We start from the raw sequence: 15,105 nt of genomic DNA on the forward strand, positions 1-15,105 counted from the left end.
ACACTGCAGCGTAGACGCGCCTTCTTAAAGTGAAAGTTTGGGTTGCCAGATGCCAGCACAAGAAGCCCAAAACAACCTTCTGCAGATCTGTTTCCAGGATCCAAAAACACACAACAAACCCGCTGCAATGAGAGATACAAAGCCTTAATGACTAAACCACCTTATCCCCAGCTTTGACATTGCACAATTTTATTAGATGTCATGTTTTGTCATGTTGTGTTCAAAGACACAGAATGATTGTCAGTGTTTGTTGCGCCCCCTGGTGGGGCTACTTTTAACCATTTCTCCTTTGATCACTGAATAAAAAATATAGATTTGTTGTCACTGTCACATAAACTATGCATTTTAAAATTCGGGGACTTCCTCTATGTCTTGGGGTCTTTCAGTTGCTCTCTGGTTTCTGGTAATGAGGACAGAATTAGGTTTGGTTGCTGTCACAACAATTTGGTGCTCAATCAACAGGTTGCTAGTTTGATCCCTGTATTGTCACAGTACATCTGCACAGCTACATCTCAATCATAACCACTGCTGAGATTTTTTCAAGAGAGTCTTTTAGCAGGGGTTCCTAAAGTGGGGGTTGAGACCCCCTGGGAGGTCGCCAGACACTAATTGGGGTTTGCAAGATTTAAAAAAATTTTTTTTAGTAATCTAAAATTTCGTACATTATCAATACTGTAAATTTATATATTTTTTAAGTAATTCATTTAGAAATAAAACCTTGCAAATACATTTTTTTCATTAGTTAAGTGAGCTACATTTAATTGCTTTAAGCTTTGACACCTATATTTTGGGGGTTGTTGACCGAGAAGTTTGGGAACCCCTGCTTCAGTCCATATATGTTGATGAGGTTTTTGATTAAGTTTAAAATGAAACAAATAAGATGACATGTAGCAAGCCAGCAGCATGGAGGAGTGTAATAAGAGAGAAAACAAAACAAATCCTAAACACTATATCTATCTGTAAGCCTCAAGAGCTGCCCATCAGGACAAGAATGAATGAAATAAGATCAAACACAACTTTGAAAGTTTGTCTGAGTCAGACCATCCTCATGCTGTAAAGTCATATCAAATGTATTAAAACCAGCCTTTAATAGCCTCTTCATTTCCACAGTAAACTGCACTGTCAGACAAAATAAACACTACACTAGAAAATATAGTGGTTCTTTGGAGGTTTTAAAATGGAAAAGTGTGATTTTCGCCTGCCACCTAGTGGTCAAACATGTGCCAGTGCATCTGTAAAAAGTTCAGCATTCACTGTAGCAATCACTATTTGGGTTAGATTATTTAGTGTTGTGCATGCTGGCTTACTGAGACACTTACTGCAGTAGACATGGTCCACATTCATTGCATTAGGAATACCTGTGCTTTTCACTTTGCCACCTCCTGCATGTGGTGCATTCAACTACATATATTTTGGGAAACATGCTAGAACAAAATCACAAATCCAAATCCACTACTCAGTGATATTTTTTTCAGATACTATAAAGTTGTTTGCATTATTGAATCTCATCCTTTTGAAGTGTGATCGTTTGACATTTTCTCAAGAAATAGTTTATGTGTCAAGGGGTTTATGACCTTTTTCACCAGAATTACAGCTATATTTAAACTTTCACTTCTCTTTTTTTCAAAATTATTTTGTAATAAGACACATTTTCTATCTCTGAAACATTCAGGAAGTGAGTGACTCTATCATTCTACTTCATTTGACATTTTCTTCAGTGAAACTCAAATCTAAAGTGACTTTTCAATATTTTTTAATAACTGCTAAGTTTAGTCATTTTCAGAAAGAAAAATTAGGACTATATTTTGCAAAAGTATTATTCCTAATAATACAAAAACTGTACTAAAATGTACACCCACTACATGACTTTGTTGTTAGTCTCTCTCCCTCCTGTTTATCTTTCAGGTGTAAATTAAGCTAACAAATATACGAAAGACGGCCACAGTGGCACTTTTGAACGGAAACTTTTACAGCAGTTTCAAAAATACATAATGTTATTGTAGTAGAATGTATTCAGTCATTATATAACACAATAGTTTTCATAGTAGAGACACTTTCAGAAAAGCAACAGAAATGTATTAAGCCAGGAATTCCCAAAGTGTGGGTCAGGACCCCCTGGGGGGTCGCTAGACACAAATGGGGGGGTTGTGAGATGTCTTCCAGAATGTTTTTATTTTAAGTTATCTAAAAATATTTTTTATTTTTTATTATTATTTTTTGTTTATTTTCCTTGTTATCTCATGTGTATCTACCTTTTTGTTTGTACTATTAATTATTATTATTTGTTTATTATTATTATTCTTTTTGTATTTTTTTGCATTTCTTTATTTTATCTTGTCTTTGTTAGTTTTGTATTACTTATATATCATTTGTTAACTTGTGGTCAACAAAGAAATACTGAAAAAATGCAAAGGAAAAAGTTGAATGACAAAAGTTATCTAGAAATAGTAAATTTTGTCCATTTATTGTAAAAAAAAAATATGGACAAAAATAGTTGCTAAACTTGAAATAAAATCTTGAAAATAGAAAATGTAATGAATTTTCTGCCTTTCTTTTTTCCACATGACTCCTAAGTTTAGGGTTAGTGAACAGTTAATTATCAAAAGCATCACTAGCAGTAGGTTAATTCATAAAGGCACAGGGAACACAGCCACATGCTCATATAGGTAGGCTAATTTTCTGCAGACCAGCTAAATGAAGACACATTAAATCACTTTGAGAGCCAGTGGGGGTCGCGAGTCTTTGGCACCTATATTATGGGGGTCACAGGCTGAAGAGTTTGGGAACCCCTGTATTAAGTGATGACTGAAAGGGCAGAAGCATAATGCTTATTTAAGCTTAGCCTACATTTTCTGTCTAATTAAGCTTACAGCTTCCAAAATGTAAAGAAACCAACAAAAACAAAACAAAAACAGGTAAATCATGAACACTTATGGACTTTAAAAACTGCTTTGCAAATCTTTTTTAAAAAAACAAAAGTGAATCACAAGCTTTTAAATGTTTACTGGCATCACCCTGCAATTAACCCCAAATTATATTAGAGACAAAAATATTATTTTTCCTATTATCTTAAAAATTTTCTTCCACACTCATTTAGGGTGCATGCGGCGCCCCCTATGGATGACCGGCGCCCCTAGCATTTTCCTGTACTGCCTTTGTCACGGGCCGGCCCCCCTTAATTATACAGTCTATGGCCGGCCCTGAACAACATTCATCTTTCTGTTCACGCCGAAAATTCCCTGCAAGACCAGTTTGCGGGTTGAAGGCAGCGCTGATATGCTGATACGGCACAAACATCACCACGTGATCTCATGTTATCATGTGACTTCCCCAGGATTGGTCATGTGACTCTCTCCTACAAATTCACTTTCCTGTAGGTCTCGTACAGTCGATGGCTGAAAGCTCGAGTACTTGTGTTTGACTTGTTTCTAAGGCTCAGCTTCTCCTGCCTCTGTCGAAACCACAGTGGACATGAGGTGAGTGGAGAAAATCATTATAGTTAATAATGTCTTCTCTTTTCCATTGTATGGCACGTGCTTGTGGCCACAATGTTATGAGACTTGAATGACTTGCTGTATTTGAGATCAATAAGCCAGACATGTAGTCTGATATGCGTTGTGTTAATTTCACGCAGGCAAACTTTGGCTCTCGTGTTTCTGTGGGCCTGTCTGGACTTGGCTCTCTCCAGGGGCTGCTCGTCCTTCTTCTGCGGGAAATCTCACCGTGTCAGCAGCCTGAATGGAGTCGACCCTGGGTCTCCTCTGTTTATTACACCCTACCTGGAGAAGGGTGCTGTTGATGAAGGTATGCATTTTGAAAACTACATATAAAAGTGATTGTACTACAGTTCAGTCAAACCAACATGCTTTGTTGTTGTTGCAGCTAGAAAACTGAGTTTGGTGGGAGACCTGCCGGGTGCAAACGTCAAGAGTTATGCAGGCTACTTCACTGTCAACAAAAAGTACAACAGCAACCTCTACTTTTGGTTCTTCCCTGCACTGATGGTAGGAGCAAACTTATTCTTTCCAACAGGGAACTTGCATCATAACATCAGATCAATGACTGAGCATAACAAGAAGGAGACAAACATTACAAGTTAAGAAGTGTGTCTTGTGCCTGTTGGCTTTATAACTCAACGTGATGTGTACCTGCTCCCTCAGTCCACTTGTGATAAGGAATTGCACCATGAGTGTTTAGTCAGCTGCAGTTGAGGAATTTCATCTCTGAGGGTGAAGTTTCTTTTGTGTGAAACGTTTTTTCTCAAAATAAGATAGATGGTTTTGACTGTTGAAGCTATAAATCAGTAACAGTCTGTGAAGGTTCTCAGTCTTCCAGGTCGTGGTAATTCAGAGCTTGATCCAAAAAGGTAACTGGACTCTGTTGGAATTCTTGAAGACATTTTACCTTTCCTCCAAAAGGCTTCTTCAGTTCGAACCAGACTGGGGAAGAGCTTGAAAATATAAGCCTCTAACAGTGGTGTCTTCAGGTAGTTACAATGGGTCCAAAGTGAGGTCGTTATCCTAGTTCCTGATAGAACCCTACACCATAGGGCTGAAAATGTACCCACAAGAACGGAGGGAAGGAAGAAGGATAAGCTGCACATCAAGGGAGCACTTAAAACCTGTGGTTAACCTAACTGGGCCTTCATCAAGACCTTTACAAAGCACAGTTCCAGCAGAGAGGAGACCAAGCATTGTTATCCCTTTACTATCTGGGGAATCTGAGAAACTCAGGAGGATCTTCAATAAACAAAACATCCCGGTTAATTTCAAGTCCTCTAACACATGGAGGACGGGTGAAACCTCTTCAAGGATGTCTACCAAGTCCAGTTGCTTTTTTCGGATCAAGCTTTGAATATAAATCAGTAACTAAATCACAGTACATTTTTATAATGTCACAGCAACTTCCACTACTGACACTGAATTAAAAGCTCTCTCTTGTAGTTTAAAATAATATTATATTAAATTATGAACAAAACATTCTTCCCTTCCACTTCATCTGTCTTTTAACTCAGTTCTGTCTGTAATGGCTACAGCTTTAGAAAAGCAGCTCCTAAAACTATAGTAGTAAATGCATCACTTACTGGAACAGAATAATGTCCCCTGACTTTGAACGTGTGATGTCCCCAGCTGTGGAATAAAGGCAGCTTGGCACATGTACATCTTTTACTGTTAGTACATGATCTCTGCCCTGCTGTTCTCTGGACCAATAAATCTGAACCATAACTGGCCAATCAGTAAAGAAGAAAACATCTATCATGCACGGAGCTCCTCTTGCTGACTTATGTGAAGTGTAGTTTTATTATTTGTAAAATAAAGGAAGTCTTTATCAGTCTTTATTTGTGTAGTACCAAATCAAACCAAACATTATCTCAAGACGCTTTTACAAACATAGCAGGTCTAGACCGTACTCTATGTTAAATTATTAACAAAGACCCAACATCAAGAAAGGATACGATCCAGTCCCCTCATCCACCATGAGCATTGCACCTCACAGTTTTTAGCTAGTTACAGCAGCAACGAAAAACTTCCTCTTAACAGGCAAGGCAAGGCAAGTTTATTTATAAAGCACCATTCATACATAGAGCAATTCAACGTGCTTTACAGAGTTAAAAACAAAAACCAGAACAGTAACAATCAACAAAAACATACAGCAAACACTTCAAACATTAAAATTTTATATGCGGCCAGTTATATTTGATCTTCTCTCTCTCTCTCTCTCTGTGTGCTTCTGTAACTTAACGTACATAATAAACAGACAGAAACGTCAAGCAGAACCAGACTCTCAACTCAACTTTATTTATAAGCCCTTTAAACAGCCACAGCCTAAACAGAGTGCTGTACATAAATAGACAAACAACGCAGGCATAAAACAATGAAAACACAGGATAATAAAACAATACAAACAATAAAACAATAGAAACAAAAATAGATCATGAAACAATAAAACAGGAGCAGAGTCTCATGCAGGGTTGAAAGCCAAGGAATAAAATGGGTTGTAAGACGAGTTTTAAAAATGGACAGTGAGGAGGCTTGTCTAATGTGGAGGGGAAACATGTTAGATAGACATCTGCTTTGACCGAGTCGGGGTTGGAAAGAGAGATAGAGATAGAGATAGAGACAGAATTTAGAGAGGTTAGTGATGAGACGGATAGTAGTAGTAGTGGCTATTGCCGCTGGAGTCTGGTGGCATCAGATGACCAATGACATAAATAAAAAATCCACCTGTAAAAACAAACAACAGCCAGTTAGATAATGGCTTTGAATTTGTTTTTCTGTTGTTTATAATGAGGCGTCCTTACCACATTATTTCTACAATATTAACTGTAATTATAATGATGATTATTATCAGAGTTGTGATTTTCTCGAGGTTCTCACACACAAGAGGAGATCTGATCCTGATAAGGAATGCAAGCCTTTTTTCACTGAGTTTATGATGATATTTCAAATAGAAAACGCCTGATACACCTTAGTTCTTGTCATCTTCCTTTTAGATCTTCTTTAAAAGCAACTCAATGACTTCATTATTTTTTAGAACTGCATTAAACCTTAAATTATCCTTAAAATCACCTGAGAATACATTAAAGTGTAATTTCACAAAGCTGATATTCCTCAATTTAGTGATAAAGAGAACAGACTGGTTATTTTCCACATCTTTACAGTTTGATAGACCTGCCTTAGAACAAAGCTGAGCACATGTTACTCTGTCACCGTCTTTGGTTCCACAGCAGAAGACAGGACTGTTATTGAGTTTTTTCTACCTTCATCAGTAACCCTAAGTGACCACTAGGTGGTGCTGAGTTCATATTGTTGTGTTTTCTGTCTCCTGACTCACAGGCAAACAGAGATGACGCTCCTGTCCTGCTCTGGCTGCAAGGCGGTCCCGGTGGCACCTCCATGTTTGGTCTGTTTGTGGAACATGGACCATATGTGGTGTTTAAGAACATGACTGGTAAGAAGGGATCTTGTACTACAGCAGAATAGATAAACACTTGCATGAACCCCTCTTCAGCATTGTTACTTGTTACTTTCCTGATCTTCTGCCTCTTTTTGCTTTTACAGTTGGTATGAGGGACTATGCTTGGACATCGAGATACTCAGTTCTGTATATGACAACCCAGTAAGTATTACATAGTTTTCCCTAACCTAAAAATCTCACACCTTTCACACCTTAGACATTTACATGTGCATAATTATGTATATATTTTATGAGTCTTTGAGGAGGAGTGTTTATTTTTCCAGGTTGGAACAGGTTTCAGCTTCACTGACGATGACAGGGGCTACACTCAGAACCAGGATGATGTTGGCAGGGATCTGTACAGGTAAACCTCTGTCACTGGGGGCTTTAAATCTGGTGTTTCGAATCATTATTAACTTTGAATATTTCTGTCTCTTCTTCTTTTGAAAGTGCTTTGACACAGTTTTTCCAGCTCTTTCCTGAGTATCAGTCCAATGAGTTTTATGCAACTGGCGAGGTATGATATTAATTTTAAAGCTTCAAACCAATGTAAAATATGGTCCATACCCATGTAACCCTCCTCTCCTGATACAGTCATATGCAGGGAAATATGTTCCTGCCATTTCTTACTACATCCACAAACACAACCCCACTGCCAAAGTGAAAATCAACTTCAAGGGGATGGCTATCGGTGACGGGCTGTGCGATCCAGAACTGGTGCGTGGCAGACAAAGTACTTTGTACTCATCTCCTTTGAAATGATGTAGTCTAATGTTGAGCTTTTTCCTGTTTTAGATGCTGGGTGGTTATGGTGAGTTTCTGTACCAAACGGGGATGATAGATGAACTCCAAGGCAGTATGTCAACCAGCAGACAGACCTGGGGGTTAAACTGATCCAGCAACAGAAATGGGTCCAGGCTTTTGAGGTACCATATCTGTCTTTAAAGAATGAGCCTATTACTCTGCATGACTTGTCTTAGTGTACCCACATTCAAATTTCTTAAAGACTGACTCTTTCTAACTTCAGGTATTTGATAGCTTGCTGAATGGGGATGTGGAGCCGTACCCCTCCTTCTTCCAAAATGCTACAGGCTGCACCAACTACTTCAACTACCTGGATTGTCAGGTACCTACAAACACTGGTCAAACTCAAAGCTGCTTGCCTGACTTCTTAGAGCACAAATGTCTAAACTTTAACATGAATAAACCAGTTTTTAAAGAACACACAGCAATCAAGTGAATCACAGTTTTTTCTTTGTTTTTAACCTCAGGAGCCTGAAGACCAGGAGTACTTCTCCCAGTTTGTGACTCTTCCAGCAGTGCGACGAGCCATTCATGTGGGGAACCTGACATTCCACGACGGCTCGTTGGTGGAGAAGCACCTCATGCAGGATGTCATGAAGAGCATCAAACCGTGGCTCGGGGTGCTGATGGACAACTACAGGGTGAGAATGTAGTTCCATTCATTTCGTCACAGTTTCTTCTAGTCCCATGGGAAACTAAAAGCAGCTTTGTCTTGCTCATATTCAAACAAAAAGTCCCTTTAATCCCATTGTTTGCTTCTTTTCCTCATACACTCAGGTGTTAATCTACAGCGGTCAGCTGGATGTAATCGTAGCAGCTCCACTGACTGAGAGGTTTCTGCCCACTGTGAACTGGACTGGAGCTGCTGAGTACAAAACAGCCCCTCGCTTCCACTGGAAGACGCAGCCCAGTGACACAGAGGTGGCCGGTTATGTACGGCAAGTGGGAGAGTTTTACCAGGTGAGCTCATCAACAACACTAATAGTATTTCCACTAATAAGAAAACACTACCTAGACCTGATATACTTTGTGTTTCTTGTCACTCAGGTGATCATTCGAGGAGGGGGACACATTCTGCCCTATGATCAGCCGGCGAGGTCCTTCGACATGATAGACAGATTCCTGTCAACGCGGGGATGGATATGAAAAGTTTTGATGGTCAGAGGATGTTGAAGGTCACTGACTGTTGATTTTTTAGGACTGTTGATTGTCTCAGGTATAGTAAATCAGCACCTTGTTGGATCCGAACAAATCTTGAAGCTGATTATTTTTCTCGTTGAGGCGGCTGGGATTTGGACCGCACTCTGATGCACTGCTCATGGATAGAAAAGTCCTCTAAATTCAGACCTCTGTGTCTCTGTCCACATTCTATTCATTCTACTAAAGTAACTGTAAGCAAACTGGAAATCTATTAAAAATCATATCATGTTTATTTTTTTGAATGGATTGTTTGAGGGAAGTAAAGTTTATGTTCCATTTATTCACTACAAGCTTGAAGAACATGTGTAAAAGAGAGTCTTTAATCCAGAGTCAACTAATAAAAAGTTACCTTTTTCTAAACTGAAGTCTCTTTATTATTCAAGAAGACTTTGAATATAAATCTATCTGTATGAACACTCAGATTTTTCCTTTTGCAGATGAGGTGATTGAATGTGTCCCAACATTTAAATATTTGGAGTTTCTCTTTCATGAAATCGTCATATTGAGGGTCTAACCAAGACTGAGGGTGAAGTTGGGTTTCTCTTACAGAAACAAATGCTGGTTTTCTTTTGCTGCTTGAAAAAAGTTTATCCTGGCAACTTTATTATCTGTAATTGACTACATGGATATTCTTTATATGCATGCTACCTCAGCCTCTCTTAAAATGTTGGACTCAGTGTACCATGCTGCATTGCGGTTTGTTTCTGGCTTAGGATTACGCACACATCACTGTATCTTGTATGAAAGGGTTGGTTTGTCTTCCTTACACAACAGAAGGATGGAGCACTGGTATCTCTTTCTCTATAAGGCCAAACTCCATGATCTGCCATCTTAGTAATGGTCTTTATTGAATCCTAAAATTGTCAGTGGCTGTAATCTTCGGTCCCATGGATGTATTACCTTACCTATTACCTTTTTACCTTCATCAAGCACAAGAGCACAGGGACTTCCACCCCTTCGATCCCAAGGCCTTTTTCTTGCTATCTGTGCCAAAGGTCAGAAAGAAGATGGGTAAAAAGGCTTTTAAATTTGCAGATCCCTCTGCTTGGAATGAATTTCAGAAAGAGTTGACGCTGGGTGGACTTGTCTCACTGGGTGATATTAAGGTGATGCTGGACAAGGCTAACACACTGGGCTGCAGGTGCTCGGCCCTGATGATCTTACGATGTTGGTTTATTTTGAAGACTCATTTTGTTGTTTTATTCTGTAATGATGTGTTTCTGGTTGTCCTCAAGATGTCTTGTATTGTGTTTGTATGTGTGGCTGCTCTATCTGAAACTCTGCGAACTGTGCTGCTGCCTATCTTGGCCAGGATGCTCTTGAAAAGAGATTTTTAATCTCAATGAGTTTCTTTCCTGATTAAAATAAAGGTCAAATTCCTCTGACTCACTCGGTTTTTGGTAAAAATGCTTTTAATGTTTTTGCTCCCTCATTCTGGTTCTACATCAAGCTCACCTAAAACTGGATCGTTTCATTCGATTGGAGGATTCTAAAACTAGGATAAAGAATTCTCTGATCGGCTTCTGCACATGTTTTACTGCTTAACTGTGATAATTTATTAATTGGTGTTACTTGTTATTGTTGTTTTGTTTTGTTCCCTTTGTGAAACTTTTAATGCTGCTGTCTTGGACTGGACTCCGTCGTTAAAGAGACTCTGTATCTCAATGGGAATATTCCTGGTAAAATAAATGTAAAAAAAAAGATTAAAAAATGAAGTTCTTTTAAAGAACTGAAGAAGAATACTGCCAGTTAAAAAATGTCCACCAGGGGTCACTGTGGGGCAAAGAAATGGTGAACAGCATCCCCACCTCCCCAAATATATGAAGACAGCTGTGGTCATTTGATTGTTTTTAACCATTGCACTACATTCTCACTACCTGAGAATAATATGTAATGAATACTCCAGAGAAAAAGGAGAGGAGTCCCTGCATGTTGCAACAACACAACACACTTGTCATAACTTTCGTTTCACTTGCTACTGTCGAGTCTTTAACAGAGTCTTTGCGTGTTCTGCAGTATTTTTAAAGCATTCTGCAAAGATGTTTGTGAACTGAGGTTGACTGTCACGTTATCTCATCTGGCAACTCTCAGCATGTCTAGACTAAATAAATAAATAGTTAATGAGCATTCTAAACCTTTAAAGCAACTGACTCTTTAATGAGCAGTTATGTTTCAAGGACAGCTGATTGTTGATCAGCTGGCCTTTCTTCAAATATTCAGTTCATGTCCCTCAGTTTATGTTTCCACCATGATTATCTATCTGATTTCAACCAGCTGTTACATCCAATCATATCAGTGAGTGGTACGTTACAGAACAAGTGCTTTATTTTCATACTGTAATGTAACTGCAGTGATACTTTAACATCTGTACAAATGCAAAACTAAACAAAAAGGAGGAAATGTCGTTGAAGACACAATAAATGTACAAAGTTATGCAGGCAAAACATGGATTCATCAGTTCATTACATATAAACAATGTGTTTAAGCGCTGAAATGAGCCTTGATGTACAACAGAAGGCAACAAGTGCTATGCAAACATTATTTACAAACATGTACCACACATTGACTCCCTTCAAAAAGAAGGTGGTTGCATTACATGTACAGAGTTACAGAAAACGAATGACATTATGTACAATATTTATAGGTTTAGATTTTAAAAATAACACAGATATAACATCATTCATGTGTAGGAGCTTTCTCTTCACACACAGACACACTCACACTGCCCTTCCACCTGTTTCTGTCGTTGGCATCTGCAATAAAAAAAACGTCTCTTTCTGAACCTGGATCCACGACTAGAAGTGGATTTTTCTTACTTTTAAAATCCTCCAAATGATTCCAGTTAAAACTCTGAGGTCCTTACTACGTTTTCACATGCAAGAGGTTATGTTGGAATGCTTTTACAATCTTCAAATGGTTTTAGAAATGAAGCAAAATGAGGCTAACTTCAGGACAAAGGTTGGAACAACAAAGCCCTTTTAGAGATAATTCATTTCTCTACTTAACAAACACACAGACTCTGAGTTCAGAAATGACACAAACAGTGCGAAACACTTGAAAGCAACTTATTAGGAAGAGATGGGATTTCAAAATGTGAGTTTCCGGAATAGTTTGGGCAAAAGCTCAGGAGCTCAATAGACACATGATTAATGCCAGGCACAAGTTTCTTATTCATTAAGCCAAACACAGTTTAGGATTCTCGCTGGTGTTTCAAAAAGGGGTATCACTGGGAATTACTCGGACCTTAATATGGCTATTCTTCCCTCTGGCATGGCAGAGGACAAAGTGCATAGACAGCTCTGCGCCCACTCCACCAGTGAGTGGAATGTAACTCATCCATCCGACTGTAAAAAACACAGTGCATCGTGGTCATCATGCTAATGAGTCATGAATCAACATTCCTGGTCACAGGAGAAGAGTGAATGAGGAGTTTTGGTTGAGGTGAGAAGGAAGGGGGGGGGGGGGAAAGAGGTGAAGCCATTGTTGCTATCAGTGCATCCATCACTGATCTAAACTACAGAGGAGGCCTGAGAAAGAGAGGAAGAGGAACTGATGCAGAGGTCAGAGGCCAAATGGAAAAAGGGATTTTTTTTCTCCTTGGTCAGCTCGTTTTATCCTGACATTCAGCAGACGTCCACGACAAAGCCAATAATAGAGAAAAGTCCTCGATGATACACTGAGATTAGACGGTTTGATTGGGTTTTTCTGTCTATAGAAAGCCAACAGAAGATTCTATGAAAGATTCAGGCACATTGTGACATTTTTGGAGAGCACACATAAACTAAACGCTCCTCTTTAGAATCTCTTTGACAGGTGTAAGAAAAAAAAAAATTGCATCCACAAACTTTTTCTTTGTTCACTCAACTACTGAACTTGGTTCTGCAGAGTGAAGAAGACAAAACAACAACAAATAGTATAAACAATTCACATGCACACACAAAAGTATTCAGACACACATAATTGAAGGTTATATTCAATTGGGATTTGAATCCAAAGTGTGGATCCAGATGCACAAACACACAAAAAAGAGGCCTTAATAATTAAAGCTTCAGTTGGTCCTGGAGCGGAGGAGTGTGTTTCAACCCCCTGAGCTGCCTCACTATCATCACAGTGTACACTCCTGTAGCTGTAACAGCATCTCATGTCCTCGGGACCAGAGCGGCTTGGCCATGCTGATCATAAGGTGGACACACAGCACAGAAGATAATCAATACCGTGACGTATTGCTTCCATTTGATCATGTTTTCTCTGTCACTGTACTGGATAACACTCTCAGAGAATAACAGACACAGGAAACGTTAACAGTCATCGCTAGGGAAGTAAAGGATCAAAACACCTTCTTGCATAATTCTGTCTTCAAGACATCATGGCGACCTGGTTTTAGACAACACATAAAGGCATTAACATCCACTCACTTATCAAAGTCTGTTGCACACATTCAGATACTGTCTACATGTGATAATTAGGGAATGATTTGACTCAGTCCATCCAACAAGCGATGTAAGGTCTGCTTTAAGAGATGACAGTCCAAGAGTTACGACTCTTCCTCTGGTTCCATTTTGTACCATTAAAACAACAGAAAAAGTCACGTAAATGCTGCATGAGACTAGCAAAACTCCCTTTGTAGCCAGGAGCAAAGATTAAAAAAAAGAGGCAAAAACCATAGAACAAGTATGCGTTAATAGGGTTGGTCTATAAAATTACATAAAGTAGCTACTGAATAAAGAGCAGCCGCAGTGGCCTTTGAGGTGTTTCTTGATGGAGGGGGCAGAGGGGGGGTTATTTGGGGCTACAGCTGGGGGCTACAGTTTCTCCAGTCCCTAGTGGATGGGGTTAATGTCTGTGCGGTGGTTGGTCTGCCCGTGCACGCTGCTGCCCCCTACAGTCGTGGTGGAGGTGGTGATGGTGTTGTGCTGAATGACCTGCTGCTGGGAACACGCCGGAGCCGGACTGGCTGCTGGACTGCTCTCTGGACCTGAGGAGAGAGCAGAGACAGCATTGAGGATGGATGATATGTGTATAGGTGTGTGTGTGTTTGTGTGTGTAAATACAATGATGTATATATTGTACAGTGGTAATTATGTAATTATGACAAAAGAAAGACAGATGAGACCTGTATCTTATTGTTGTTATAAAAACAGCTTTATTAGCAGATAGAATTCAGTTTTATGACTTGGTAAATTTACAAATTGAATGTCACTTTGCATCCAAAACTAAGCCATAATGGATAACACAAAATGAATCAGTCTATTCCATAAACACTCTGGGTGACTCTTAGACACATTGAAGGTGACATCTGTACACAAACTAGACTCATCGATGAAGGTGTCCCTGCCCAGTCTGGGAGTCGGCTCTCCTCTGCATAAAAGAACCATTCAGCCAAGAGGGACATGAGCCTTATTTTCCTGTGCTGAACCCACACAGGGAGGTGCCTGATCCTAATTACGTGGAAATGTCACTTGTATCCGTATCAAAGGGCGGGGCTCTGATGTCATGAGCGGCGAAGCTGAAGGCACCCGTGAAGTAATCAGTGAGATTCTCGGGCATCCATATGATGTTGGATGCCAGCGTAAAGCCTGTGACGTCTTTCCCACGTCAAGTATTGGCTGCCTCTGAGCGCAGAGCTGCTGTCGGACGGAAAACAGGCCTCATACGAGATGCGGACTACCAACTCCAAGTCCAAAATGTGCTACCGGAGTGTGCAAAACCCCCATGTGAAAGGAAGAGTCCTGCAGTAAGCGTGGGAGCGGGATACCAGCACACAGGAGCAGAGTCTTGGCAGTCAGCATCGTCTTTGGCCTTTTAGAACTTAATCCTTTTTCTTGGGCAAGACAATAAATGAGTATTTTCACAGTGCTTCTCTGCACTTTAAGACTAAGGCACGCAGAAGGTGTGTGTGTGTGTGTGTGTGTGTGTGTGTGTGTGTGTGTGTGTGTGTGTGTGTGTGTGTGTGTGTGTATGTGTGTGTTTGTGTGTTTGTGTGTGTGCATCAGTGTTTGAGCTACTCACTGAGGTAACCCTGGGACTCTTTCTGCATAGTGGTGATGGGACAGTCCTTGTGTGTGAGGAGAAGCTGTTTGAGTTGGGTCACCTCGTTCTTTAGCATCGTCACTTCATTCTGAAATAGAGGAAGATTGTCATAAG

At 39.7% G+C, this 15,105-nt stretch overlaps 3 protein-coding genes across 4 annotated transcripts in view; 1 reads left to right on the forward strand and 2 right to left on the reverse strand.

Annotated features, from left to right (window-relative positions):
* Nucleotides 1-200, reverse strand: part of chn2 (chimerin 2) — a 28,877-nt gene extending 28,677 nt beyond the window's left edge. For both annotated transcript variants that reach the window (XM_034698447.1, XM_034698446.1), the window contains exon 1: nt 1-200. This exon is cut by the window's left edge. The gene's annotated coding sequence lies outside the window, so the exon portion shown is untranslated.
* Nucleotides 201-3,323: 3,123 nt separating this feature from the next.
* cpvl (carboxypeptidase vitellogenic like) lies at nt 3,324-9,321 on the forward strand. Its single transcript, XM_034698038.1, is given in 15 exon segments — nt 3,324-3,476; nt 3,635-3,804; nt 3,883-4,004; nt 6,837-6,951; nt 7,062-7,106; nt 7,109-7,119; nt 7,242-7,321; nt 7,408-7,474; nt 7,552-7,674; nt 7,753-7,807; nt 7,810-7,883; nt 7,985-8,083; nt 8,229-8,402; nt 8,539-8,721; nt 8,809-9,321. Coding segments are annotated over 15 exon segments (1,422 nt in total). The 5' UTR covers nt 3,324-3,471; the 3' UTR covers nt 8,908-9,321.
* A 1,943-nt stretch (nt 9,322-11,264) lies between these two features.
* creb5b (cAMP responsive element binding protein 5b) overlaps nt 11,265-15,105 on the reverse strand; it is a 52,029-nt gene continuing 48,188 nt past the window's right edge. Inside the window, 2 exon segments of the mRNA XM_034697413.1 lie at nt 11,265-13,936; nt 14,971-15,079. Of these exon segments, the coding sequence (XP_034553304.1) occupies nt 13,782-13,936; nt 14,971-15,079 (264 nt within the window). The 3' untranslated portion in view covers nt 11,265-13,781.

This window comes from Notolabrus celidotus, chromosome 12, assembly GCF_009762535.1.
Source record: "Notolabrus celidotus isolate fNotCel1 chromosome 12, fNotCel1.pri, whole genome shotgun sequence".
Lineage (NCBI taxonomy): Eukaryota > Metazoa > Chordata > Actinopteri > Labriformes > Labridae > Notolabrus > Notolabrus celidotus.